At 46.1% G+C, this 22815-nt stretch overlaps 1 protein-coding gene across 2 annotated transcripts in view; it reads left to right on the forward strand.

Annotated features, from left to right (window-relative positions):
- Nucleotides 1-22815, forward strand: part of REN (renin) — an 822085-nt gene that overhangs the window by 76123 nt on the left and 723147 nt on the right. For both annotated transcript variants that reach the window (XM_082245108.1, XM_082245109.1), the window contains exon 2: nt 22123-22276. In XM_082245108.1, coding sequence (XP_082101234.1) covers nt 22123-22276 — 154 coding nt within the window. The remainder of the gene's footprint in view (nt 1-22122; nt 22277-22815) is intronic.

Below are 22815 nucleotides of genomic sequence, written 5' to 3' on the forward strand. Positions count from 1 at the left end.
CCGCCGAGGATTGAAGGGCGCTTCAGTTTGCCTCCTGTTCCCAACTCCTCCTACTCCTCTTCCTCATCCTCCCTTTAGGGTACAAAAAATTTTAATCCGGGCCTAGTCTGTGTTTGTACGTGTGAGATACACCGTTTTTTATCCTTTTTTCTATTCCGCTATTCAATATACACCCTTTTGGGGTAAAAAAAATTAAATTGCGGCATAGTTTGCATATTTGACTGTGAGATACACCCGTGCGATACTGTTGTTGTTTTGTTCCGCTATTCAATAAACACCTTTCTAGGGCAAGATCATAAATTACAGAAATATGAGGAGACCGTCAAATAGGGGCCGTGGCCTGGGCCGTGGTTCTGCTGGTAGAGCTACTGTTGCAAGGAGAGGACGTGGTCGATCTGTGCCACCTACACGCACAAGTGAAACACCTTCCTCAAGTGTGAGTAGGAGAGAGAACCTGCAGCAGTATTTGGTAGGGCATAATGCGCCTCTAGAAGTGATGAGGCCAGAAGAAGTACAGGCGATAGTAGATTGGGTTGCTGACAGTGCCTCCAGTTCCTTCATATTGTCTCCCACCCAGTCTACTGCAGAAAGGTCAGAGTTGGCACCTGCAGCCAATGTCCAACCGTCTTTTACCTCACCCCCTTGCAAATCAGTCTGAGCCCCAAGTCATACAGCAGTCTCTTCTTCTTTTTGAGGACTCTGTCAGCAGGGTTTCCCAGGGCCATCCACCTAGCCCTGCCCCAGAATTGGAAGAGATTGAGTGCAGCGATGCCCAACCACTTATTTCTCAAGATGAGTACATGGAAGGACCATCGCAGCATGTCTCCGATGATGACGAAACACAGGTGCCAACTGCTGCGGCATTCAGAATTGTGGAGACCGACAAGGAGGGCAGGGGTGAAGACTGGGTGGAAGATGATGTGGAGGACGATGAGGTCCTCGACCCCACATGGAATGAAGGTCATGCAGGTGACCTGAGTAGTTTGAAGGAAGAGGCGGTGGTCGCACAGAGCCACCAGCGCAGCAGAAGAGGGAGCAGGGTGCAGAAGCGGAGCGGCCGTGCCCTAGACACTACGCCTACTACTGCCCAACGCAGCAAGGGAACGAGCGCACCAAAGCCAGCTCAAAGGAGTTCTCTAGCATGGAAGTTCTTCAGAAAATGTGCTGATGACAGGACACGAGTGGTTTGCACCCTGTGCAATCAGAGCCTGAAGCGAGGCACAAACCTTCTCAACCTGAGCACAACCTGCATGATCAGGCATCTAAGTGCAAAGCACGTGCTGCAGTGGAGTAGACACCTTCAAAACCAAGAAAGGTCTCTGGCTCCTCCTGCTTCCTCTTCTGCTGTAGTCTCGGCCTCTCCATCCACATCTGTAGTGATACCGGCACCTGCCACCCCGCAAACAGACGATCTGTCAGCAACACCACCACCTGGGTCATCAACCATCTCCACAATGTCCCGTGGAAGCGTTCAGCTTTCCATCTCCCAAACACTTGAGAGGAAGAGGAAGTACCCCCCTACCCACCGCGTGATCCCTGGCCCTGAATGCCAGCATTTCAAAATTCTTGGCCTTTGAAATGCTGTCATTCCGTCTTGTGGAGACGCACAGTTTTAAAAGCCTTATGTCGGTGGCTGTCCCACAGTACGTCCTGCCCAGCCGCCACTACTTTTCCAGGCAAGCCATCCCTTCCCTGCACAACCAAGTGGGGGAAGAAATCAGGTGTGCACTGCGCAACGCCATCTGCGCCAAGGTCCACCTAACTACCGATACGTGGACCAGTAAGCATGGTCAGGGGCGTTATATCTCCCTAACGGCACACTGGGTAAATGCAGTGGCGGATGGGCCTGAGGCGGATAGCAATTTGGCGCATGTCCTTCCACCACCGAGGATTGCAGGGCGCTTCAGTTTGCTTCCTGTTCCTAACTCCTCCTACTCCGCTTCCTCATCCTCTACCGCCTCCTCATCCGGTCAGCGTAACACCTTCACCACCAACTTCAGCACGGCCAGGGGTAAACGACCGCAGGCAGTTTTAAAACTTGCCTGTTTGGGGGAAAAACCACACACCGCGCAGGAGTTGTGGAGGAGCATGGAACAGCAGACAAATGAGTGGTTGCTGCCAGCGAGCCTCAAGCCCGGCCTGGTGGTGTGCGATAACGGGCGAAATCTCATAGCAGCTCTGGGCCTAGCCGGTTTTTCGCACATCCCTTGCCTGGCGCATTTGTGGAATTTGGTGGTGCAGAGGTTCCTTAAAAATTACCCCGATATGTCAGAGCTGCTGCAGAAAGTGCGGGCCGTCTGTGCGCACTTTCGGCGTTCTCACCCTGCTGCTGCTCGCCTGTCAGCGCTGCGGCGTAACTTCGGCCTTCCCGCTCACCGCTTCATGTGTGACGTGCCCACAAGGTGGAACTCCACCTTGCACATGCTGGAAAGACTGTGCGAGCAGCAGCAGGCCATAGTGGAGTTTCAGCTGCAGCACGCACGCGTGAGTCGCTCTGCGGAACAGCATCACTTCACCACCAATAACTGGGCCTCCATGCGAGACCTGTGTGCCTTGTTGCGCTGTTTTGAGTACTCCACCAACATGGCCAGTACCGATGACGCCGTTGTCAGCTTAACTATCCCACTTCTAAGCCTCCTTCAAAAAACAATTCGGGCGATGATGGAAGAGGATGTGGCACAGGATGAGGAGGAAGAGGAGGAGGAGGAGGATGAAGAGGTAACATTTCCAAGGCTTTCAGGGCAGTCATTCGCAAGGGGCTCCGAGGGTGGGTTCCTGCATACACAAACGCCAGGGACACAATTGTCCAGCAGGGGCACAGTTCTGGAGGATGAGGAGGATGAGGAGGAGAAGATGGAGGAGGAGATGGAACCATGTTCACAGCAGGGTGGCACCCAGGCCAGCTCATGGCCATCACTGGTGCGTGGCTGGGGGGATACAGAGGACACAGACGATACACCTCCCACAGAGGACAGCCTTTCGTTGCCTCTGGGCAGCCTGGCACACATGAGCGATTACATGCTGCAGTGTCTCCACAACGACCGCTGAGTTGCCCACATTCTAACTTGTGCTGATTACTGGGTGGCCACGCTGCTGGATCCCCGTTACAAGGACAATGTACCGTCCTTAATTCACTCACTGGAGCGCGATTGCAAAATGCGCGAGTACAAGCGCACGCTGGTAGACGCGATGCTGCTGGCATTCCCACCTGACAGCGGGGCCACAGTGGAAGCACAAGGCCAAGGCAGAGGAGGAGGAAGAGGTCGCCAACGCAACCAGGGCACCGCCAGCACCTCAGAAGGCAGGGTTAGCATGGCCGAAATGTGATAAAGCTTTGTCAGCACGCCACAACAAACAGCAGCATTAGCAGCTCATATGGAACGTCTTAGCAGGAGGCAGCATTTCACCAACATGGTGGAGCAGTATGTGTGCACATTCCTAGACGTACTGAATGATGGGTCTGCCCCCTTCAACTTCTGGGTCTCCAAGTTGGGCACATGGCCTGAGCTTGCCCTTTACGCCTTGGAGGTGCTGGCTTGCCTTGCAGCCAGTGTATTATCTGAACGTGTATTTAGCACGGCTGGGGGCGTTATCACAGACAAGCGCAGCCGCCTGTCCAGAGACAATGTGGACAAGCTCAGGTTCATTAAAATGAACCAGGCATGGATCCCACAAGACTTTTCCTTACCTTGTGCAGAATAGAGATGGATACCGACCTTACCCAGCCATTGTTCTATTTTTGATCTTTCTCATTCTTTTGGGGTGTACCCTCATTTAAAATGACTGAAAAAAAGCAGTGTTGGCTACCTCGTCCTCCTCCACCGCTGCTTCCACCTACACCGCCCATAGGTGTGCGCAGCCTATAGCATTAGGGTGTGCACCCCAAAGTTTAAATACACATGCATGTGTTTGCCTACATGTACATGGCCCCGATACATTACTCTCCCTGCTGGCAAAGTGAAATAGAACTGTGTGGCACTTCTCTTATGGCAGAGCAGGTCCGAGGGAGATCTTTCCCATCTCCTCACTGGCAAACAGAGCGATAATGCTATGTGCCCTAGGTGATTAGGGTGTGCCCAGGCACACCCGGCAAACCCTGTGTGCACGCCTATGACACCGCCACATCCACCACCACCTCAACCTCCCTCCTACTCCATATGGGCCTCGTCCTTCACAGATGAAGAACATTGTTTTATTTTTCTGTTTTTTTTTCTTGTTTTAAGTTATTTCCCTATCCACATTTGTTTGCAGAGCACTCGCCATGCTCTTAACTAGGTTTTGCTGCCATTTGCAGCACTCTAGCCCTTTCCATTGGTGTTTTAGAGCCATTTTAGTGCCTGAAAGTTCGGGTCCCCATTGACTTCAATGGGGTTCGGTGTCCGGGTAAAGTTTGGAAAAAGTCCGGGACACGGACCCGGACTTTTTTTTCAAGTTCGGCCGAACCCGCCGAACACGGACATCCAGGTGTCCGCTCAACTCTACTCATCACTCTTTCGATAACAATACCAGAATCTTTCATCTCCTTCATGAGGGAAAATTACAAACTTTTGAAGATCTAAAATCCCTTCCAAATGATGCGAACATCCCATTCTGGAATTATATTCAATTAAGAAGCTTTATCACCCTAAGTCTGAAAGGACAAAGCAAACCAATTAAGTTAACTACTTTTGAAGAACTTTGTTTAGACCCCCGGCGAAAACCACACCTTATCTCAAAGCTGTACTACATCCTGTGGGAAAATACGACCCCGGGAGAGGGACACATTTTTTCAAATCCTGGTCAGCTGACCTTCAAACACAATTGACAGACGAACAATGGTCAAACATTTTTTATGCTGCCCACAAGGGGTCCGTCAATGTCTCTACCCAAGAAAACAATTTCAAACTCATTTCCCGCTGGTATCAAACACCATCTATGCTCCGTAAGTGGAATAGAGCCATAGAAAACAAATGTTGGAGATGCCATGCGAATAAAGGCGACCTCTTGCACATCTGGTGGAATTGCCCTCTCATAGTAAACTTTTGGAAACAAGTCCACGAAACCATCCAAAATATCACTAACACTCATACAAGTCTCTTCCCCTCCACCTACCTCCTCCATCTACTTCCTACAGCCAATAAAAAACATTGCAAATCACTTAACATGTTTTTAATAAATGCGGCAAAACTTTGTATCCCAAGACACTGGGGCCCCCCCAGACCCCTTCCATAAAAGAATACAAACAAGAAAAATTGGCCCGCGGGACTTTGTGTGAGGTTTGCTTGGAGGCTGGAGAGGAATTAAGTACACAATTAGTAAAAGCAATAATTTGTTTTATTGCAAAGTATGCACAGGTTGTAAAAATACAAATACAAAACATGTGCTCCGTGGCACATGACGTAGCTCAAAGGCTATAGTTACAATATTGTACAACACAGGCAAATTGAATAATATATTGAAAAACATCTTGATGTAACCACTTAATTACAGATAAGACATAAATAATGTGCTGAGTTGACATAACAGTAAAAATAGTATATATCATCGTGATCTGACGCGTTTCGGGAGTAACATCTCCCTTCCTCAGAGATCAATAATTCGAAGTATATCTATAAAAGAACACTGTTGTTAAAATATGCAATAGCATTGTAGTTTTAATTGCAAAATTCAATCAAGTAGTGAGAACTTGACGGAGTATGGAATACTCACAACTCAATGGGACTTGAGTGGAGAAAATGGACTCCTGTGTTGCAGCGGTGTGCGTGTCTGGCCCGGGAGCTGAAGGGTCCCAATGTAGTGACAGCCAATGTAAGGGGTCCATGGTGGGTGAGTAATTAATGTGCAAATAACAAAAGCACCTTTCCATCTGTCATGTGTAAAAGTATAAATAGTAGTGAGACGGTAGCAAATTGCAACCGATAAATTGCTAAACAAATGTGTATGAGATGGAGAGGGCCAGTGTAAAAAGGAATAGTGCTGCCAAGATGACCAAGAGTGAACAAGAAAAGAGAAGACATAATGGAAAAGAAAGAAAAGGTGGGTGACAGTGTGTCAGGTAAGTGCCGAGGTGGGGTGAGGGAGAGATGAGATCGTGAGTGGAGGGTATAGAAAAGCCGCCCTGAGAAAAGTGGATGCAAGGAGAAAGTAGTGCGGACAAGATAGTGAGAACAAGGCAACTGACCTACCATTTGGACCCGAGACTAGGAGCACAGGTGGGACCCTAGCGTCATGCAGCGGGTGTGCAGAGATCAATCAGACTAGCAGCGTCTGTGATCTCGTGGAGGAGAGGAGCGCTGGGGGCGGACCTCTCCGACCCGTAGATGTGTAGGCACGCACACAGCGCGGTGACGTCAGTGACAACACTGACGCACCACGCTGGGGGTGCGGCATGACGCCGATGTACAGGTGGACCCGCTCCTCCCATGGAAGGGGAGGAGCGGGGACAGCAAGGGAGACGGAGCCTCCCAATTCGTACATCGCAGCTCCCGGGACTAGAACTAGCAACATCCAGCACACAGGGAATCAACATAAAGCAAAGACATTGGATGTAATAACCGTAACAGAGTAAATCTCAATAGATGGTTGCATATGGCATATAAGGGAAATAGTTTAGATAAACCTATAAGAAAATGGAGGGGCACCAAGATGTGATTGTCCAGCCAAAGAGGGAGCCAGATCATTAAATGGGCACAGTGGGTGTCTTCCACCCTAATATAAATTCAACAAAAGGGCAATGATCTGGTTCCCACCAAAACACTCCTCCATCCCAAATTATACATACAAACAAGAAAAATTGGCCCGCGGGACTTTGTGTGAGGTTTGCTTGGAGGCTGGAGAGGAATTAAGTACACAATTAGTAAAAGCAATAATTTGTTTTATTGCAAAGTATGCACAGGTTGTAAAAATACAAATACAAAACATGTGCTCCGTGGCACATGACGTAGCTCAAAGGCTATAGTTACAATATTGTACAACACAGGCAAATTGAATAATATATTGAAAAACATCTTGATGTAACCACTTAATTACAGATAAGACATAAATAAAAGAATGGTACATTCAAGTCGACAAACTTGCAGAAATGGAAGAACTCATCGCAATATCACATGACACTGCTACCAAGTTCGCCTCCACATGGAACCCCTGGTCCCTCTATAAAAAATCGAATGCTTACACACGAATTATGAGATAATCCGACTCCCAACCTTACAAAAAGCAGAATATTGTTGACACTATCCTTTCTCTCTTCATTAAAATCCGACCTTTATTTACACCCATACAAACAGATCTTGAACCACATCTCACACCACATATATACTCCGCCCCCCCCCCTCATTACCCCTCCCTTCCTTTCCCTCTCTTGTCCCTACCCCCCCCCCCCCCTCACACAGGGAAGGGCTTGTGCTGGTTGCCAACTCTCCCCCCCCCCCATACCCCCCCCTTATTATCTGATTCTGGTATAAACAGGAGTTCATACATAATTCTCCACTAACATCATCACTAATATATATCCTCAACATAAACTGTGTGCATCAACTACCGTTACTTAAACATACCAATATATTGTTATGGAATGTTGAGATAACTTGCAAATTTATACTCATGTTCTTTGACTCATTTGTGTTCACATGTTGATGTTACCATGAACACCGAGAATGTTGATCGGTTTGGTCACCTGTTTATGTATACTTCCATATTCCTTTCTAATTTACAATAAAGACTTTTGGAAAAAAAGAAATGCTGGGCAACTTAGGAAACAGTGACCATAGGTCAATTAGATTCAGTATTTATCATAGTAATAGGAAACACAAGGGTAATATAAAGACACTGAATTTCAAAAGAGCCAATTTCCCAAAACTGCGCTCTCTGCTAGAAAATATCAAATGGGATAGAACCCTGGGAACAAAGAACACGGAGAAAAAATGGGAGTGCTTCAAGAGCATACTAAACAAAGGGATTGGCCAGTGCATTCCAAAGGTAAATACATTTAAAAGAGCAAAACTAAACTCTGGGTGGCTTAACTCCAACATAAAAATTCATATTAATACTAAAGAAAAGGCCTTCAAAAAATACAAGGCTGAGGGGTCATTGGCAGCATTCAAGCATTACAAAGAGTGTAATAAGAAATGTAAAGACGAAATCAAGGCGGCTAAAATAGAACATGAGAGACATATAGCGGAAGAGAGTAAAAAGAACCCCAAGAAATTCTTTAAGTATATAAACAGTAAGAAAGTGAGGCCAGAACACATTGGCCCCATAAAAGACGACAAGGGATATATGGCCACAGAGGACAGAGAAAAGACGGAAGTGTTAAATAATTTCTTCTCTTCGGTCTTAACAAAAGAATCGGGGGGGCTACACTAACCCAGCTTGTAAGGCTAAACTAAATAATACACCTCAGGAAGTACCACCATGGCTAACAGAAGATAGACTTAGAACTAAACTATAGAAACATAACATAAATAAATCACCGGGACCGGATGGCTTGCACCTGAGGGTTCTTAAAGAGCTCAGCCAGGTGATTGCCAGACCATTATTCTTGATCTTTAAGGATAGTCTACAGACGGGTATGGTGCCAGCTGATTGGAAAAAAGCCAACGTGGTACCAATATTTAAAAAAGGGCCGAGATATATCCCGGGTAACTATAGGCCAGTCAGCCTAACATCAGTAGTCTGCAAGATTTTGGAGGGGATGTTAAGGGACCACATACAAGACTTTAGTAATGAAAACAGTATTATTAGTAGTAATCAGCATGGATTAATGAAAAATTGTTGATGCCAAACCAAACTATTAACCTTCTACGATGAAGTGAGCTGCCACCTAGATAAAGGTAAGCCTATGGATGTGGTGTATCTGGACTTTGCAAAGGCCTCTGACACCATTCCCCACAAACGCTTACTGTACAAACTAAGGAAGGTAGGAATGGACCATAGGGTGAGTACCTGGATAGAGAACTGGCTCCAGGGGGGAGGCCAGAGGGTGGTGATTAATGGGGAGTACTCGGATTGGGTGGGTGTGGAAAGTGGGGTCCCCGAAGGTTCTGTCCTGGGGCCAATCCTGTTTAATTTTATCATAAATGATCTAGAGGAGGGGATACTGAGTACAATCTCAGTATTTGCGGATGATACTAAACTAAGCATACCAATATCTTCTATGGAGGATGTGGAAAACTTACAAGCGGACAAGAACAAAATAATGGGGTGGGCAACTACATGGCAGATGAGGTTTAATGTTGAAAAATGTAAAGTAATGCACTTGGGCGTCAGAAACACGAAAGCAAGCTACTCACTGGGGGGGGGGGGGAAACCTCTGGGTGAGTCTAGGATGGAAAAGGACCTGGGGGTACTGGTAGACAACAGGCTTAGCAGTGGCATGCAATGCCAAGCCGCTGCAAGCAAAGCCAACAGAATACTGGCATGTATAAAGAAGGGGATTCACTCCAGAAATAAAGAGATTATTCTCCCACTCTACAAGACTCTGGTCTGGCCACATCTAGAGTATGCTGTCCAGTTCTGGGCACCGGTCCTCAGGAAGGATGTGCTGGAACTGGAGAGAGTCCAGAGAAGGGCAACAATAATTAGGGGAATGGAGGGCATCGGCTATGAGGAAAGACTACAAGCACTGAACTTATTCTCTCTGGAGAAGAGACAATTGAGGGGGGATATGATATCAATGTACAAATACTGTACTGGTGACCCTAGTATAAGGAACAAACTTTTCAGGGAAAGGGAATACAATAAGACATGTGGCCACTCAGTAAAACTAGAGGAAAAACGGTTTAACCTTAAAATACTTAAGGGGTTCTTCACTGTCAAAGCAGTAAGGATGTGGAATTCTCTTCCACAAGCAGTCGTATCAGCAGGGAGCATCGATAGTTTCCAAAAACTATTAGATGGGCACCTTAAAGACCACAACATACAGGGGTATACAATGTATGGTTAACAGCAAACACAAACACATCATAGGTTGAACTGGATGGACTGATGTCTTTTTTCAACCTCACAAACTATGTAACTACGTAATTGTCATAATAAGTTATTTCTCACACACAGTATATGCATACTTGCAATTACACCCCAAACTACATTCTGCTACTCCTCCTGAGTATGGCGATACCACATGTGTGAGACTTTTACACAGCCTGGCCACACACAGGGGCCCTACATGCAAGGAACACCGTCAGGTGTTCTACAAGCATAAATTAGACATATAATTTCCTAACGACCTATCACACTTTTGAAGACCCTGGAGCACCAGGACAATGGAATTACCCACAAAATGACCCCATTTTGGAATTCAAACACCCCAACCTATACTCTATGAGGCATAGTGAGTCTTTTGAACATGTCATTTTTCCACAAGTTTTTGGAAAATGTGGAAAGAAAATGAAAACCTATTTTTTTTTTTTATTTTTTACACAAAGTTGTCAATTTATAAGATATTTCTAACACATAGCATGTACATAGCAAAAATTACACCCCAAAACATATTCTGCTACTCCTCCTGAGTATGGCAATACAACATATGTGAGACTTTGTCACAGCATAGTCACATACAGAGACCCAACATGCAAGGAGCACTGTCAGGTGTTCTAGGAGCATAAATTACACATATAATTTCATTACAACCAATCCCATTTTTGAAGGTCCTGGAGCACCAGGACAATGGAAACCCCCACAAAATGACCCCATTTTGGAAAGCAAACACCCCAACACATAATCTAGGAGGCATGGGCTGCAGATAGGTACTCAGGTACTTTGATGGGCTGCAGACAGGTACTCGGGTACACTGATCAGCTTCAGAAAGGTACTAGGGTACTCTGATGGGCTAGAGACAGGTACTTGGGTAATTTGATGAAGATAGGTACTCGGGCACTCTGGGCTGAAGACAGGTACTTGGGTACTCTGGGCTGGAGACAGGTACTCGGGTACTCTGGGCTGGAGACAGGTACTCGGTACTCTTGGCTACAGAGAGGTACTCGGGTACTCTTATGGGCAGCAGAGAGGGTACTCTATTGGGCTGGAGACATGTACCCGGATACTTTGATGGGCAGGAGAAAGGTACTCTATTGGGTTGCAGATAGGTACTCAGATACCCTGATGGGCTGGAAACAGGTACTCAGATACTCTGAAGGGCTAGAGGCAGGTACTCAGGTACTCTGATGGGCTGGTGACAGGTACTTGGGTACTCTGATAACAGGTACTTGGGTACTCTGATGAGCCTGTGACAGATACCTGGGTACACTGATGACATGTCCTCAGGTACTCTGATGGGCTGAAGAGAGGTACTTGTGTACTCTGATGAGCTGGAGACAGTTACTCGGGAACTCTGGACTGGAGGCAGGTACTCGGGTACTTTAGGCTGGAGAAAGGTAATCGGGTGCTTTGATGGAATACAGAGAGGTACTCGGGTACGCTTATGGTGAAAGGTAATCGGGTACTCCGATGACAGGTACTTGGATACTCCGATGACAGGTACTCTGATGACAGGTACTCTGGTACTCTGATGACAGGTACTCAGAGTACCCGAGTAGTCAGGGGGATATGATTCAGATTCAGAATCATATCCCCCTGAGGAAGACACGAGGTCCCTGTGTCGTCATGCGTAGGGGAAGGGCTAGGACGGACGGAGTGCTTCACTGAGTGTGAGACTGTCTGGCTGCATCAGTATAGGAAAGGATACACAGACGCAGCGTCTCCTGCTTTGCCATCACGGCTTGGATTGTTTGATTGCACACTGCCTGCAAAAGGTGCATGTTTGCACCATTAAATGTGAGTTTACATCGGTTCTTTTTGTTTGAAAATAAAGTATCTTAAAGGTATAAGCACTATTGGAGATTTTATTTCTTGCATATCATGTGGTGACACCCTGTGCTGGAGTAAGAGGATGTGGATGAAGCAGCTCACCTGAGCTTCGTTATAAGGGCTGACTTCAGAGCCACGGACCATAGTATCACTGGGAAGGGCTATCCCTGATTAGGAGCCCTAATTGATGTGCCTGGTTTAATCTTTTCTGAGGTGAGCGCCCACTCACGAGGGGGGTGCACAGCGTTTTTAGGATCAGTGACATCCCACTCACTCACAAGTCTGGGGAGCACCTGTCACCTACTGGTGGTTTTGAGCACAGCATAGTTTCTGTTATTTGCACAGATTCACTTTGAACTTGATTTTTTATTTCTATCTTTTGGACACTAAAATTACCATATTTAATTATTTATTGTTTATTGGACACTATATATAAGATTGGTTGTATTTATGGATATCTGCACGTCATAATAGGATTAATTTACAAAGGTTTTTATTACAATTGGTTTATCACTGTGGTTTTATGTATTGATGGATATTGCACAGCATATGCACTTTACACTTATATGAAAGTTTTTAGAGGATTTATTGAGAGCATCCCATTTATTATATTAATTTTATTCACCAATATTTTTTACATTTGATATTGATTGTTATTTGCACAACAGACTTTTATTTGAGGAAGGACATCATTGGTTGTACCAGCTTATGCAATTATTTATTAAGAGCATTTATTATATAGATTTTTATTCTGCACAACACAATTTTATAGATTTTACATTGCAAATTGTGCAAGCTCTGGCCAGAGGTCAAGCCTGCCCACCCAGTAGTCCAGGAGTTCATCACTCCTCAGAGCGTCCACATTGGCCGTTAACCCGATGTAGTCGGACACCTGTCGGTCTAGGCGTTCCCTCATGCTGGATCCGGAGTACAGCTGTCGATGGTTCGGCTGAAAGAAGGATCTCATATCTGAAGTGACCAAGACATCTTCCAACCGACCTCTTCTTGCAGGCGCTGTTGGATTGCTACCCGTAACTGTCTCTCTGTGACTGGACATTCCTCTGCCAGCACACGGAAAAGCAGAATGCAGCATTTCCCTCAGCAAGGCCTGGAAGTGCTGCATTCTGACCGCCCTCTGTGATTGTGGTAACATTTCCGCCATTTTGTGTTTGTACCGGGGGTCTAAGTTCTTTGCCTCCCAGTACTGGACGACTTGTGAGCGACTTGTTGCTGATGTGAGCGACTTGTTGCTCTGGAAGCCCACATCGTGGATCTAGAGAGCACAGTGACAAGACTGCGTGGCATCTACAACCTGGAAAGGAGCTTGGACTTTACCCATCAGGCGCTGGCAGGGGTCAGCATAGAGGAGGAAGGAATAGAGGAGACGCAAGCAGCAGAGGTACGCAGCTGGGTGACTGTTAGGACTGTTAGGGGGAGGAGAGTCAGGGAGGCCAGTCCTGAGTTGGTACACCCTAACATGTTTGCTGAGTTGCAGGTTGAGGGGGATATCAACTCAGGGGTGGCAGAGCTGGAGCATGCACCCTCCCCCAGCTGCCAGGGGAGGGACGGCTCCAGGAAGAAGGGGGGCCGTAACTCAGGAAAGGTTAGAAAGGTTGTGGTAGTGGGGGACTCAATTATCAAGAGGACAGAGAGGGCAATCTGTAAAAAAGATCTCGTGAACCGAACAGTTTGTTGTTTACCGGGCGCCCGAGTTCGGCACATCGCAGATCTGGCAGACAGATTGATGGGGGGGGCTGGGGATGACCCAGCGGTCATGGTGCATGTGGGCACTAATGACAAAGTTAAAGGTAGGTGGAGGATCCTTAAGAACGATTTCAGGGACTTAGGTAATAGATTGAGGAAAAGGACCTCCAAGGTGGTTTTCTCTGAAATACTGCCTGTACCTCGAGCCACACAGGAGAGGCAGAAGGAGATTAGGGAAGTTAACAAGTGGCTGAGGAATTGGTGTAGGAAGGAGGGGTTTGGGTTCCTGGAGAACTGGGCTGACTTCTCAGTCGGCTACCGGCTCTTTAGTAAGGATGGGCTGCACCTTAATGGGGACGGTACAGCTCTTTTGGGGAGAAAGATGGCCACCGAGTTGGAGGGGCTTTTAAACTAGGAGACGGGGGGGAGGGCTCAGAAGTAGAATCAGTTAGGAGGGAGCAGAGGACTGAAGGCAGTTGTAGGGTCAGCAGCGACATTAGGTCAACAACATCAATTGGCGGGTCTGTGCGGGAAAACAGCAGACCAAACAAAAATAAACATAACCGCCAATCACGTTTAACTTCCGTAAAACTAAGAGGGGTATATGCTAATGCCAGGAGCCTAGCTAATAAGATGGATGAGTTGGACATGTTAGTACATGAGGAGGACATAGACCTTGTGGGAATAACAGAAACTTGGTTCGACCCCTCACATGACTGGCTGGCAAATATCCAAGGGTATTCTGTGTACCGGAAGGACAGGGTAGGAAAAAGAGGGGGAGGGGTATGTCTCTATGTCAAGAACAATATAAAGGTGCTAAAAAGGAGTGACATTACGGATGGGATGAGCATGGATTTAGAATCTGTGTGGGTTGAACTCGATAGGGAAGAAGATAAGGGAAAAGTAGTTGTGGGGGTTTGCTATAGGCCACCTAACCAAGGGGAGGAGGTAGAGCTGGAATTTTTAGCACTAATAGGTAAAGCGGCAAAACTGGGATCAGTCATCATATTGGGGGACTTCAATTATCCCGACATTGACTGGGAAGAGGGGACTGCACACTCGCATAAGGCCCGTCTATTCACGGAAACCTTACAGGATAACTACATGTCACAGTTGGTGGATTCCCCTACTAGAGAGAATGCAATCCTGGATCTATTGATCACTAATGACCCAGACATAATCTCGGAGGTAGGAGTCCAGGACAATCTGGGCTCTAGCGATCACAGGATGATCACATTTAGTATAAATAACAATATAAAAAGGCAAGTGGGGAACATAAGAACCCTAAACTTCAGAAGGGCAGACTTTCCAAAATTGTACTCAATGATGGAAAGGGTAAACTGGGACCAAACCCTGGGATCCCTGACCACTGAGGAAAAATGGGAATGCTTTAGGAACATATTAAGCAAAGGCATCTTGCAGTGCATTCCTATGGGGAATAAATTTAGAAGAGACAAAGCCAAACCTGGCTGGCTAAACCGTAGCGTTAAAAAACTTATTAGGGGAAAAAAATTGGCCTTCAAGAAATATAAATCAGAGGGCACAGTATCGGCCTTCCAGCAATACAAGGAGGAAAATAAGAAGTGTAAACACGAAATCAAGATGGCTAAAATCAACTTTGAGAGACAAATAGCGGAGGATAGTAAAAAAAACCCAAAGAAATTCTTTAAATATATCAACAGCAAAAAAACTAGGGCAGAGCATATTGCACACATAATTAACGATGATGGGAGGATGGTTACAGAGGACACTGAAAAAGCAACCGTGCTGAATGCTTTTTTCTCGTCAGTCTTTACGCAGGAAAAGGAGGGGTACACTGACCATGACTGTATGGTTAGTAGTAATACACAGGACTTGCCACTATGGCTAACAGAGGGGGAAATCAGGGAAAGACTGGATAAACTTAACACAAACAAATCACCAGGCCCGGATGGCGTACATCCGAGAGTGCTCAAGGAACTCAGTATGGTTATATCTAGACCACTGTTCCTAATCTTTGCTGACAGTATTAGGACAGGAGATGTACCAGGGGATTGGAGGAAGGCTAACGTGATTCCGATATTCAAAAAGGGCCAGAGACATATCCCGGGAAATTATAGGCCTGTCAGTTTGACATCAATAGTATGTAAACTTCTGGAGGGGATGATAAGGGACTATATCGTAGAGTATGCTAAAGACAACAACATCATCAGTAGTAACCAACACGGGTTTACAAATGGGCGTTCTTGTCAAACCAATCTCTTAGCATTCTACGCGGAAGTGAGCTGTGAGCTAGATAGGGGCAGACCAGTGGATGTGGTGTACTTGGATTTCGCTAAGGCGTTTGATACAGTTTCCCACAAGCGCTTAATTTATAAAATAAGGTCTGCAGGTATCGACAGCAGGGTTTGCTCTTGGATACGGAACTGGCTAAAAGGCCGTGTCCAAAGGGTGGTAATAAACAGCGCATACTCAGACTGGGCTGAGGTAGTAAGCGGGGTGCCCCAGGGCTCAGTCCTGGGACCAACCTTGTTCAATTTATTCATAAACAGCATTGAGGACGGGATCAGTAGTTCGTTATCAATTTTTGCAGATGACACAAAATTGGCCAGGGCAATAACTGCACAGCATGAAGCAGATATCCTACAGAATGACCTGGACAAAATTACGGAGTGGGCAACGACATGGCAAATGAGGTTTAATGTGGAGAAGTGTAAGGTTTTGCACTTGGGGACCAAAAACATAAAAACACAATACATGTTAGGAGGGGAACCCTTGGGGGACTCAAAAATGGAGAAAGATCTGGGAGTCTTGGTTGATGATAGATTAGGCAACAGCATGCAATGCCAAGCGGCAGCTTCCAAAGCCAACAGAATATTAGCATGCATAAAGAAAGGGATGTATTCCAGAGATAAGACTATAATCCTTCCACTTTATAAAACTCTGGTCCGACCGCATCTGGAGTATTCTGTCCAGTTCTGGTCGCCAGTCCTCAGGAGGGATGTGTTGGAGCTGGAGAGAGTCCAGAGAAGGGCAACTAAACTAATTAGGGGATTGGAGGACCTTACCTATGAAGAGCGGCTGCAATCGCTCGATTTATTTTCCCTGGAGAAGAGACGTCTGAGAGGGGACATGATAGCAATTTATAAATATCTTAATGGGGATCTCAGCTTAGAAAAAAAGCTGTTCATTCGAAGGAATTGCATGAGGACTCGAGGACATACAATGCGATTAGAGGAGAAGCGTTTTAACCTCAGGCAACGTGGGGGGTTCTTTACTGTTAGGGCTACAAGATTGTGGAATTGTCTACCACAAGAGGTGGTTTCTGCGGGTAGTATGGTGACTTTCAAAAGACTCTTAGACTTACATCTCAAGGATCAGGAGATAAAGGGCTATGTTAGATGATTACAGTCACACACACCTACACAGGTTGAACTGGATGGACTATTGTCTTTATTCAACCTCACCTACTATGTAACTATGTAACTATATATGGACCTTGGCCTTTATGCGTTTTATATGGGGGTCCCCCTTAAAACACTGCAGCATGTAGGTCCCTATTCCCACTAAACTGGAAGCAGTATAGCGGCCTGCTTCCAGCTCATCATCCAGGCAAATCTCATCCTCGTTCTCCTCCCCCTCCCCCCATCCACGGATAACACCAGGGATCCCACAAAGGTTTAAAGCATGCTCTTCTTGCTCCTCCTCATCCCCCCCAGCACAATCCTCCTCCTCTGACTCCTCTTCAGACTCCTGCTGTTGATTTGTCTCAGGTGGAGTAGCACCCCCTGGGAATTCATCCAACATTGTGACTTCCTGATCCTCGTGCTCCTGCTCCTCGACGGCTTGATCAATGACATGACGCAATGCACGCTCCAGAAAGAAGGCGTAAGGTATTATGTCACTTATGGCGCCCTGGCCATTACTGACCAGTTTGGTGATCTCATCGAATAGCCTCAGAAGTCTGCATACGTCCCGCATGAGCAGCCACTGGTCAGGTGAAAAATACCCAAGCTCCCCAAAACCTGTCCTGCCACGGAGTTCGAACAGGTAGTCATTAACTGCACGTTTCTGCTGGAGAAGCCTATCGAGCATATGCAACGTTGAGTTCCATCGCGTCGGGCAGTCACAAATAAGACGCCTGAGGGGCAGGTTGTGTCGCCGCTGAATCTCAGCAAAGCGAGCCATGGCTGTGTAAGATCTTCGGAAATGGCCCAAGATTTTCCTGGCCTGCCGCAAGACGTCCTGGACCCCAGGGTATTTGGCAATGAATCGCTGCACCACCAAGTTCAGGACGTGTGCCATGCATGGCACATGTGTTATTTTGCCCTGTTTCAGCACGCTCAGCAGATTGGCACCGCTGTCGCACACCACTTTACCAATTGACAAATTCAGCGGTGTCAGCCACTGATCTGCCTGTGAACGCAAAGCTGAAAGGAGTGCAGGACCAGTGTGGCTCTTGGCTTCCAGGCACAACAGACGCAGCACAGCAAGGCAACATCTCACCTGGCATGTGGAATAAGTTCTGGGGATGTTGGGCGGCGCAGGAGAAGAGACAGTAGCAGCGGAAGAGGAGGAGTCAGCCGAGGAGGAGAGGGAGGATGGAGGAGGAGGAGAAGAAGAAGCAGGCCTGCTTGCAATCTGTGGCAGTACAACTAAATCTATACGGGTGCCACGGGTTACATGCTTAACGTCCGTCAGAAGGTTCACCCAGTGGGCAGTAAAAGTGATATACCTTCCCTGCCCGTGTTTGCTAGACCATGTGTCTGTGGTCAGATGTATCTTGGCACCAACACTGTGTGCCAGAGATATATTCACTTGCCGCTTAACATGGTCATACAGCTCTGGAATGCCCTTTTGCGAGAAGTATTTCCTTTCTGGGACCTTCCATTGTGGTGTTCCAATGGCCACAAATTTACGAAAGTCCTCCGAGTCCACCAGTTGATATGGCAGTAGTTGGCAGGCTATCAGTTCCGACAAGCCAGCAGTCAAATGTTGGGCAAGAGGGTTATCCGGCGTCATCATTTTTTTTTTTCCGCTCCAACATTTGGACCACAGAAGCCCAACTTTTTCCAGAACAACGTGACGACGGCATCATGGAAGGTGGAGTGGAGGGCAAATGTGAGGAGAGAGGAGAAGGGGCTGGACGGTGAGAGCCTGGAGTGTGGCTCTGTGGGTTTAACTTCTGACGGTGTTGCTCCCACTGGGCTCGGTGATGGGAGTTTAGGTGCCTTCTTAAGGCGGTTGTCCCTAGGTGAGTGTTTGGCTTACCGCGACTTATGCGTTTACTACAAAGGCTGCCGATGGCAATTCTGTTGTCAGCAACGGACACATTAAAAAAAGCCCACACTGCAGAGCCATGTGCTGGTGTCCTGGGAGCGCCAGATGTGACTGTACATGGTTGATGGCTCGCTCCTGATACATTTGCAGTCTGCTTTCTACCTCTTGTGCAATGCAAGTTCTGCCTGCCTCTCCTCCCTATCTGCCGGTCCGTCTCTCCCTCTGAACTCCCTCTTCCTCACTTGTGGTCTCCCACGTGACATCCATAGACTCGTCATCTTCCCCATCACTAACATTCAAGATCTCGGAGTAGGCAGCAACAGCGGGGACCAACCTCCTTGGGCTGATCTGGGTACTGTCGTCAGACTGCTGAGTTGTGGCTGTTGCTACCTCCTCTTCCTGATCCGATGCCAACAATGGCTGCGCATCGCAAACGTCTTGTGATGGATCAGAAAATAATTCCAGTGACTCAAGTGGAGGGTATGTGGTGGTGGTGTCTTTGGGGGTGCACACAGCAGAGCATGAAAAGGGTGCAGATAGAGAGGATGAGGAGGGTGCAGAAGAGGAAGGCTGAGTGACCCACTCAACCAAGTCTGGTGCGTCCTTTGTCGTAATTGCATGCGGCTTTTGAAACTTCACACTTAGGCTCCGGCCTACTGCTCCTGCCCTACCCCTGTGTAAGTCTCTGCCTCTTCCTCTGCCTGTCATTTTTTTTAATTACCCTGTGACAAAAGTCTCTAGAGAATCACAGTATATCTGGAAAAAGGTAGATAACACCCCGCTTCAATCTGTGGTATTGGGGGGCCACAGGTTTATTACAACAGTTCTACAAATAATTGGCCAGTAACTGTTGTCACTGTGTGTAGCACATGCAACACAGCAAGAGAGTCTAATTTTTTGCAGGACTAAAATACACTCTTAGAAAAGTATACTGTTAGATAACACCCCGCTTCAATATGTGCTATTGGGGGGCTACTGGTTTATCACACCAGTTGTTGAAAAAATTGGCCAGGGAGTTTGGCGCTGTGTGTATCAGACTTCACACAGCAACAGAGGCAATGTTGTTGCAGGACACAAATACACTTGTAAAAGTATACTCAGATAACACCCCACTTCAATATGTGCTATTGGGGGGCAACTGGTCTATCACACCAGTTCTACAAATAATTAGCCAGGGAGTTTGCCACTGTGTGTAGTGTTGCTGCAGAAACACTCAGTCTCACCACCACACCTGTCACAATGCTGTACAGTGCACAATAATAGTACTAATCCACTATAATATGCTTTCTACAAGGTATATTATACTGTGGATTAACCCCCCCCCCCCCTTTTTAGTGCACTGCACAGCAATACCAAAAAATTTGCAGCCTTTTAAATGACTTTTGTGGACATTGACAAAGCGATTTGTGTGTGACTGCAGCCGATCTCTAACTGCCCCTAAAGCAACCACAGGATACCTGGCTCTAATGTTAAAGAGACTGTAATAGACCCTAAAATGACATTGGAGCTTTTTAAATGACTTTGGTGGACATTGACAAAGCAATTTGAGTGTGACTGCAGCCGATCTCCAACTGCCCCTAAAGCAACCACAGGATGCCTGGCCCTAATGTTAAAGAGACTGTAATAGACACTAAAACGACATTGGAGCTTTTTAAATGACTTTGGTGGACATTGACAAAGCGATTTGTGTGTGACTGCAGCTGATCTCTAACTGCCCCTACAGCAACCACAGGATACCTGCCCCTAAGCTCTAAAGATACTAGACCTATATCGAAATATCAGCCCTCAAAAGGACTTTTGTGGACATTGACAGAGCGATTTGTGTGTGACTGCAGCCGATCTCCAACTGCCCCTAAAGAAACCACAGGATGCCTGGCCCTAATGTTAAAGAGACTGTAATAAACCCTAAAATGGCATTGGAGCTTTTTAAATGACTTTGGTGGACATTGACAAAGAGATTTGTGTGTGACTGCAGCTGATCTCTAACTGGCCCTACAGCAACCACAGGATACCTGCCCCTAAGCTCTAAAGATACTAGACCTATACCGAAATACCAGCCCTCAAAAGGACTTTTGTGGACATTGACAGAGCGATTTGTGACTGCAGCCGATCTCTAATTGCCCCTAAAGCAACCACAGTATACCTGTCCCTAACCTGAAAAGAGACTGTAGAAGGCCTATACCGAAATACCAGCCCTTAAAAGGGCTTTTGTGGATCTTCACAGCACTATATGTGTCTAGCAAACTCTCCCTGACGAGCACAGCAGACCTCTTCCTACACTGGCAGAAAGCGGAATGTGAAATGGCCGCCAGATCGGGTCTATTTATAAGGTAGGGGGACTGTCCATGTGCTGAAATGTTTCAATTGGCTGTCCCGTTCCTGGCATATGCAGTTCAGTTTTGGGCACCAGTTCTTAAAAAGGATATTGGGGAACTGGAGAAAGTGCAGAGAAGGGCAACCAAACTGATAAGAGGCATGGAGGACCTCAGCTATGAGAAAAGATTAGAGGAACTGAATTTGTTCTGTCTTGAGAAGAGGAGATTAAGGGGGGATATGATCAACAAGTATAAATACATAAAGGGTCCATATAGTGAACTTGGTGTTGAGTTGTTCACTTAAAGGTCAACACAGAGGACAAGGGGGCACTCTTTACGTCTAGAGGAAAACAGATTTAATCTCCAAATACGGAAAGGTTTCTTCACAGTAAGAGCTGTGAAAATGGGGAATAGAATCCCTCAAGAGCTGGTTATGGCTATTAAAAAAAAAAAAAAAAAAAAAAAAAAGCCTGGATTCTTTCATAAATGTATATAATATAACTGGGTACTAACATTTATATGTAAAGTTGATCCAGGGAATATCCGATTGTCTCTCGTGGGATCAGGAAGGACTTCTTTCCCCTGCTGTAGCAAATTGGATCAGCGAATTGGATCATGCTCTGCTGGGGTTTTTTACCTTGCTCTGGATCAACTGTGGGTATAAGATTGTGTATATGGGATTGTATGATTTTTTTTTTTTCTCTTTTATTGGTTGAACTAGAGGAACTTGTGTCTTTTTTCAACCCAACTAACTATGTAACTTTACACACAAACACCAACTGTGTTTGAGCTTTGGGGTATACACCCTAATGCAATAGGCTGCGCACACCTATGCCTACAGTTATGTGATTTTTATTGAATAACAGGAGAAATATGTCTGTGCAGGGACCCTTTGTTGATTTTATCCACCACTGTATGAAACCAAAAAGCAGGCTGTATTTATTAGCAAGGCAGTTAAGATGACTATGCTGCCTTTTTACTTAAGTATCTGTTTTAATTTACAAAAGAAAGGAGGAACGCTGGATGAGATATTGACAAGTTTTTCTTTTCCTTGATATAGGATTCCACTCCGAAAAATGCCATCAATTCGAGAAACCCTGAAAGCTATACGGGTAAAAACCGTCGACACTTTCCCAGAAATGATGTGGAAGCAATTATGGGAACGTGATCCGAACAATAAAACCGCACCAACAGTTCTCACCAACTATTTAGATGTGAGCAAAAAATATCTACTGCTATATAAATGTACAACAGTAATGGTGTTCTATCTTTTTTGTCTATAATTTGTACATGTTGGACAATTTCCCAATAGGTCCTATCACACTTTTTAGAGGCACATATAGTACTGCTGTATGTATTGCTTAGTCAAGCATGACTCGAGATGACTAGAAAGTCTTTCTATGATCTAAACTAGGGGTGGGTGTCCAATCTGTGGCCCATGGGCTGCAAGCAATTCAACACAAAATTGTAGACTTACCTAAAAATGTTTTTTCTTTTGAATTTTTTGTAAAAATGTATTTACATTTAGCAAACACATGTTGTCAAAAACATTTGACAGTGTCGCTTTATTGGACTTTAATAAGTTTTATCTTCCTAATGAGAAATATCCCACTCTTTACAATCACGCCCTATTAATGTGATTAGTTTTCGGCAGCACCTATATTTGTGAGCAACTATTTTCAAGAATGAAGCACTTGAAGGGCAAAATTAGAACCAAAATATCTGATGAGCACCTTAAGAATTTATTGAAGGG

Source organism: Pelophylax lessonae, assembly GCF_965119305.1.
Source record: "Pelophylax lessonae genome assembly, chromosome: 2".
In the NCBI taxonomy this organism is placed as follows: domain Eukaryota; kingdom Metazoa; phylum Chordata; class Amphibia; order Anura; family Ranidae; genus Pelophylax; species Pelophylax lessonae.